The following is a 6,000-nucleotide window of genomic DNA, read 5'->3' on the forward strand; positions in this document are numbered from 1 at the left end:
CAAAAGGGGAAAACTACTGATCACAAAGTATTATTCCTCAGCCGATCATGTTTAGCATTACAATTCAATAGTTTAATATAGATTTAATCTTTAAAACTGTTTAAGAATATACCACAGCAAACATGAAATAGGTTTCTGATGTTTCGTCATCATAGGCGCTGATAGAATTAACCTCAAACTAAATATTGTTATCAACATTAGATAAGAGACGGGCTGGGGATAATTATTCAGTGGCACAAAACAATCCCGGTCCAACTAGTTAGATACAGCATTTCAACTCTAGGAGTTTGATTGAAAACCATCTCAGGATATTGGCTGCAAGGGCCTATGCGAAATAATATTGAGTAGTCTGAATTGATTCTTGGCCTGTAGTACAAAAGTGGCCCTAATTTGACACTAATCTTCAATCTCACTCAGAAAGGCAACACAAGAAGTTGGTAGAAGAAGCGGAATAAAGTTCACTCCTTTAAGGTTGTGACTGAGGCACATTGCTGGAATGTCTAAAGCATGGGAACAAGAGGCCATTCACCTCCTTGAACCTGCTCTGCCATTCAATGAGATCATGGCTTATCTGTACCTCAACTCCATTTACCTCTACTGAACAAAAATGAAATCAATCTCAGTCCTGAAAGCTCCAATTGTTCCAGAGTTGACAGCCTTGAGGCGCAGAGAATTCCAGATTCTACCAGCTTTTATGTGAAAAAGTGCTTCCCGGCTTCCTTTCTATATGGCCTAACTCTGAATCAAAGATTATGTCCCCCCACATTTTTGATTCCCCATCAGAGGAAATTGTTTCTCTATTGACCACATCATATCTTTTTAACATTTTAAACATTTAACCAGGTCACGCCTTGATCTTCTATACTCAGAATATAAGCTAAGTTTATCAAGTCTTCATAATTTAACCTTCTATACTCAGCATCATTCTGGTGAATCTGCATTGCATTCACTTTAAGACCAATATTTCCTTCCTGAGGTTTGGTACCCTGAAATGAAAGCAATATTCAAGATGGAATCTGACCAAGGCTCTATACAAACAAAGGTGAAGCACCCCATAGGGATCGTGTGCAGCTAATGGACCTTGTTAGGAGAGTATGCCTCTGTGCCCAACCAAAATCTGACCTGTTGGTGTTTGATACCATCACTGGTACGAGAGAGTAGCAGCTCAGGATGCCTCTGTTCCAACGTGGGAACCCTAACACAGAAACATAACACACCTCTGCATTTCAAATAACAAATCCAGGAATTTATTACACTGCAATGTTTTACTAATTGTGCTTGTGGTGTCTATCCACTATATATTGAACTACACAAATACCTACTCAAAAAAATCACAGAACAATACCATTCCAAGGGGAGTGAAATTTACTCTTGGCCGCAATAGAGATAAATGTAGATTGAGGCTATCTGTGAGAAAGGAACCACATAGTTCCTGTGGGCGAAACGTTTTAAATCGAATTTCGTATCTTATACATCATGCGTTGTTCAGGCTCAATTTTAACAAATATTGGAGCATTGTACACAAGTACCACCAATACTTTCACAGATTTCTAATTAAGTCAAGACAAACGCTGAGCCTGGGTGCGGCTAACAAGGGAAGAGTTTTTAAACAAACCAGTTTGTTCACCTATGCAGACTCCATCAGGTCGTATTTCTGGTCTCTATGTGCACTGTCAGTTTAAAGCAGTCGATTTGGAGCTCAGGGCTAGCCCATTCTCGGAAGAATTGGCTGAACAGGGGAAACACCCAATTTCATAGCACCGATCGTCCACTTCAACCTCCTTAAACTCCAGCTGCAGCAATAAGAGTCCCATTGCTAACATGCTAGTATTAAAGAAATGTTAGGGAAACAGAGCACTTGGTTTAATGTGGGTTTCGTTATCAGCCCGAGCTGCAAATTTTAAGTCTCCTGCCCGTGGCTCTTTTCCCACCCGCCACACGAACTTGTTTACGGAAGAACGGAGGTGCGTGACAGACGTGCAGCAAGACCAATCACATTCAACACTCAAGCTGGTTACACCAATCAAAAAGACCATGGGCAGGGAGTTCCACCAATCAGGAGAGTAGGTGCAGTGTTCCCGGTCACCCTTTGCCCCTCCCACCAGAGAAATGCAGGTTTGGTTGCACGGAGGCTCCCGGCGCTGAGAAGGCCCGATCCAGGGGACTCGCGTAAACCCGACTCCCGGATACACAACCGAGAGCCCGGCTCATCCACACTCTGACCCGAGCCGGGGATTTGGGGGGAGGGGAAGGACCTTAAATAGAAAGAGGGGGGTGGGGGGAATAGGCGGACGCGACCATCGATTCGCTGCGAATAATAGAAAAAGCGATATGAATCAACCGACGTACCCAGAAATTATCGACGAAATGCGACATCTTGGAGCCGTCGTCGTCGCCGCCGCCTCCTGTGTGATACTGACCTGCCCAAAACCCGGGGCGGCTTTTAGTTTCGGACAGAGGGAAGGAAGGAGGAAGGGATGATTATTTTTTTTCTTGTTTTATTTTTCTCTTTAAAAAATGAATCGTTTTGGGAGCTTGGATATGAAACAAAAAAAAACCACTTCCAGACGCACAGAAGAAACTGGCTGCGGCGCTGCCACTGTCCGGCCGGCCCTAGTGCAGCCTGTCAGCACGGCGCATGCACAGCTGGACGAGCGAGCACGCCCAGCGCGCGACACCCGCCGGCGGGAGCAGCACGAGCGAGCGCGCGACACCCGCCGGCGGGAGCAGCGCGAGCGAGCGAGCACGCCCAGCGCGCGCGACACCCGCCTGTCGGAGGAGCGCGGACTAGGCTGCAAAAGCATCTGTTTGCAAAAGACAACAAAATAGTTGGGGGTGGGGGGAAAGAGGAACTATTCGACATCATCGCCATACACACACACACTAACTGCAAAAGTGTTAAAATGAAGTGTGAGAACACAAAAATAAATCATCAGCAACTGCCACCACACCCCACAAGTGTAAATCAGCTCTGGGTCACAACAAGTCAGCACACTGCAGCAAGTGTAAATAATTCCTGGGTAGAACGATATCTGGTTACCAGATGCAACAGATTAGTGGGGTGGGAGAAAGAAGGAACGGCGAAGATAGGATGGCAATAAAAATTCACACAATCAGTGCATGATTTGGTATTATTGATGTTTTGCTTTGTTGCTTTGTCCGCTTGGCTCTAATCATTTATCGCCGTCCTGCTGGCTTGAGTTTGTCAATACATTGGTGCCCATAGCGTCAGTCAATCATTGATTTGTTAATGTGCCTGCTGCCCAAAATATGAAATTATTGCTGCCGACATGACTGTGTTGCAATGTTAATGAACATCCTCTACCAGTGAGTCATGTGGTTTGTGTGTAGTTTCTGTGGATTCCGTATTCCCTGTTGCAAATGTTTCAGGTCAAAAAAAAACAGAAAAGATTGTGCTATGATTCAGCTCTCAAGTTTACTGGGTCTTCTTTCATCGCTATGCCGTTGTGTTAGCAACTTCGTGGTATTGCCACGTTCTCTGGGAACGTTGTGAGGTAAAACATTTTAACGTTGTACCGATCTTGACTTCTATGGCGATGGATGAGTAACAACGATAATGTGCATTTATATGGCACATTTCAAATAATAAAACGCCCCAAGACCCTTCACAGGAGCATTCTAAAGCAAAATTTGACACCAAGTCACGTAAGGAATATAAGGGCTGAAAGCTTGGTCAAAGATGTAAGTTCTCAGGAGTATTTTTAGGAACGAAAGAGGCGGAAAGGTTTAGCAGGAGAATCCCAGAGTTTAGGACCTGGGCAGCTGAAGGTATGGCCACAGTGGTGGAGCAATTAAAATCAGAGGTGCTTAAAAGTCCAGAATTAGATGAGTGCAGAGATCTCAGAGGTTTGTTGGGTTGGGGGAGGTTAGAGATAGGGAGGGGAGATATGGAGGAATCTGAAAACAAGGATGATAATTCTAAAATAGAGGTGTTGCTTGACTGGGAGCCAATATAAATCAGTAAGCACAAGGGTGAAGAACATTGAAAGATTTATATTTGAGTACACTTCTTGTGACACGTGTCTTTCACACCTATTGCTCTCATGTCAGACTTAATTATATCTAGTGCCAGACTTTCTCTGTGTTAACACACTGTGTTAGAAGGTTGTGAATTCAAGATGCTTGCAATCGAGGCTGGCACATTGGGCTGAATTTTCCTGTGGGCTTCAGGACCCCAAAGTTGGGTCCAAATGGGGTTGCCGAGTCTTCACTTGCCGGCAGCGAGACCGTGCCGAGTCTTCACTTGCTGGGAAGCGAGACTGTGCAGGGGTATTCCCAGAGGCAGCCTTGTAATTGGTCACCTTTGAGCTTGCTGTTCAATTAAGGACAGCAGGCAGGCTCCCAATCTGCCAGCTTAATCAGAGGGCCGACAACTCTGGAACCTTAGCAACCCCACCAAGAGAAGTGGGCGCTCAGGGAATGCGAGGGTGACTCAAAATCTGAGGCATCCTCAGAGACTGCAACATGAATAATAATTAAAGAGGTGGAAATGTGTCAGGCCCTTCCAGCAGCAGCATTTGGGCCACATGGGTGGTCTTTCCTGCCTGCCCTCATTGGGGGTTGGAGCCTCTAACTCTGAAGGCTGCCCCTAGACTGCTGCAGGGAGACTGCCTCCATAAAGCTAGTGGCTTGCACATGTGGCGGTGAGCTGCTTCGCCACTAGCAAAATGCCAGCAAAGTGAAAAATGAACCCTAATTGGGACCTTAATGTCCACGATTGGCTCTCTGCCACCATTGAGTAGACAGCCCGTCAGGCCTGATGGTCCACCCCAGGAAACCTCCCTGCCGGCGGGAATGCATCGAAGCACCATCCTGATGCATCTCCCTGCTATTTTCCCAGCCTCTGCGGTGCAGAGAAATTTTCGCCCTGAAGTGCACTACCTAGAGGCTTTGTATTTTTCGATGTGCTACTTATTAAGAACTTTTAATACAATTTTCTCCTTATTGAAAGAGCAGGGGAATTCTCCAACTGTCCTGACCAACATTCATCACTGGGCCACCATGTATCTCATTGCTGCTTGAAGGACTTCATTGAGAAAACTGACAGCTGCAGTTGCCTAAATAACTGTGACCACACCACAAGAAAGTAATTAATTGGCTGTCTAGTGTTTGTGGATGGCCCGAGGATGTGAAAGGTGCTATATCAATGCAAGCCCTTTCTTTACTGAAGGGCTACAGATGCTTTTGGAATCCTATCATGGCAAGTACACAATATCTTCAGGAGAGAAGAAAAAATGTTCATATGGATAAGTGTGGAAAACTTGTTACCCTGTTTAATAAAGATAGAAAGCAATTTTCTATGAAGTTTTCAGATTCAGCTGCTGTGTAAAATTAGTAACTTTTAAAATTATGTTCCCTACTTCTTCCGCCCCCCACCCCCCCCCCATTTTTATCCGGAGCTCATCTGGGAGAACTGTCCCATCTAGTCAACCGACAGTTTGACATAATCACACACTGAGAATCACAGCTGTCTGCCATAGTCCTAGACTATCCCTAGGCATGTCCTGTCCCACCAGTAGTAAAGAACTACCGGAGGTGAGACACAGTAGTATTCAGTCAAGGGAAAGTGGTCCAGGGAGTCCTCAACATTGTCCCTGGACAAAGCCTTTATGGCATCAAGTCAAACATGGGCAAAGAGAGCACTTGCTGATTACCATCTACTGTTCTCGCTAAGTTGAGAGAGCAAGTCATCAAGGCTTCTTCAGTAGCACCTCGAAAACCCACTTCCTTCATCACTTAGAAGGACAAGGACAGCAGATCCTTGGGAACTTCATTACCCCCTAGAAGCCCTGCAAGCTGCACACCATCCAGCCTTGGTCATAAATTGCTGTTCCTTCATCATCACTGGGCCAGGTTCTTGGAATTTTCTACTTGACAGTATTATGGAATTACCTTCACCACATGGATAGCAGCATTCAAGAAGGTGGCCCATTACCACCTTCTAAATGGTAACTGGGGATGGGCAATAAATACTAACCT

General features: G+C 45.4%; 1 protein-coding gene across 3 annotated transcripts in view; it reads right to left on the bottom strand.

Moving 5' to 3' along the window:
• fcho2 (FCH and mu domain containing endocytic adaptor 2) overlaps window positions 1-2,695 on the bottom strand; it is a 262,256-nt gene extending 259,561 nt beyond the window's left edge. For 2 of the 3 annotated variants that reach the window (XM_078564063.1, XM_078564079.1), the window contains exon 1: window positions 2,350-2,695. In XM_078564063.1, the coding sequence (XP_078420189.1) occupies window positions 2,350-2,376 (27 nt within the window). In that variant the 5' untranslated portion in view covers window positions 2,377-2,695. The remainder of the gene's footprint in view (window positions 1-2,349) is intronic. The other variant, XM_078564071.1, reaches the window with a different exon arrangement.
• Between the last annotated feature and the right edge of the window lie 3,305 nt (window positions 2,696-6,000).

This window comes from Cetorhinus maximus, chromosome 2, assembly GCF_964194155.1.
Source record: "Cetorhinus maximus chromosome 2, sCetMax3.hap1.1, whole genome shotgun sequence".
Taxonomy (NCBI): domain Eukaryota; kingdom Metazoa; phylum Chordata; class Chondrichthyes; order Lamniformes; family Cetorhinidae; genus Cetorhinus; species Cetorhinus maximus.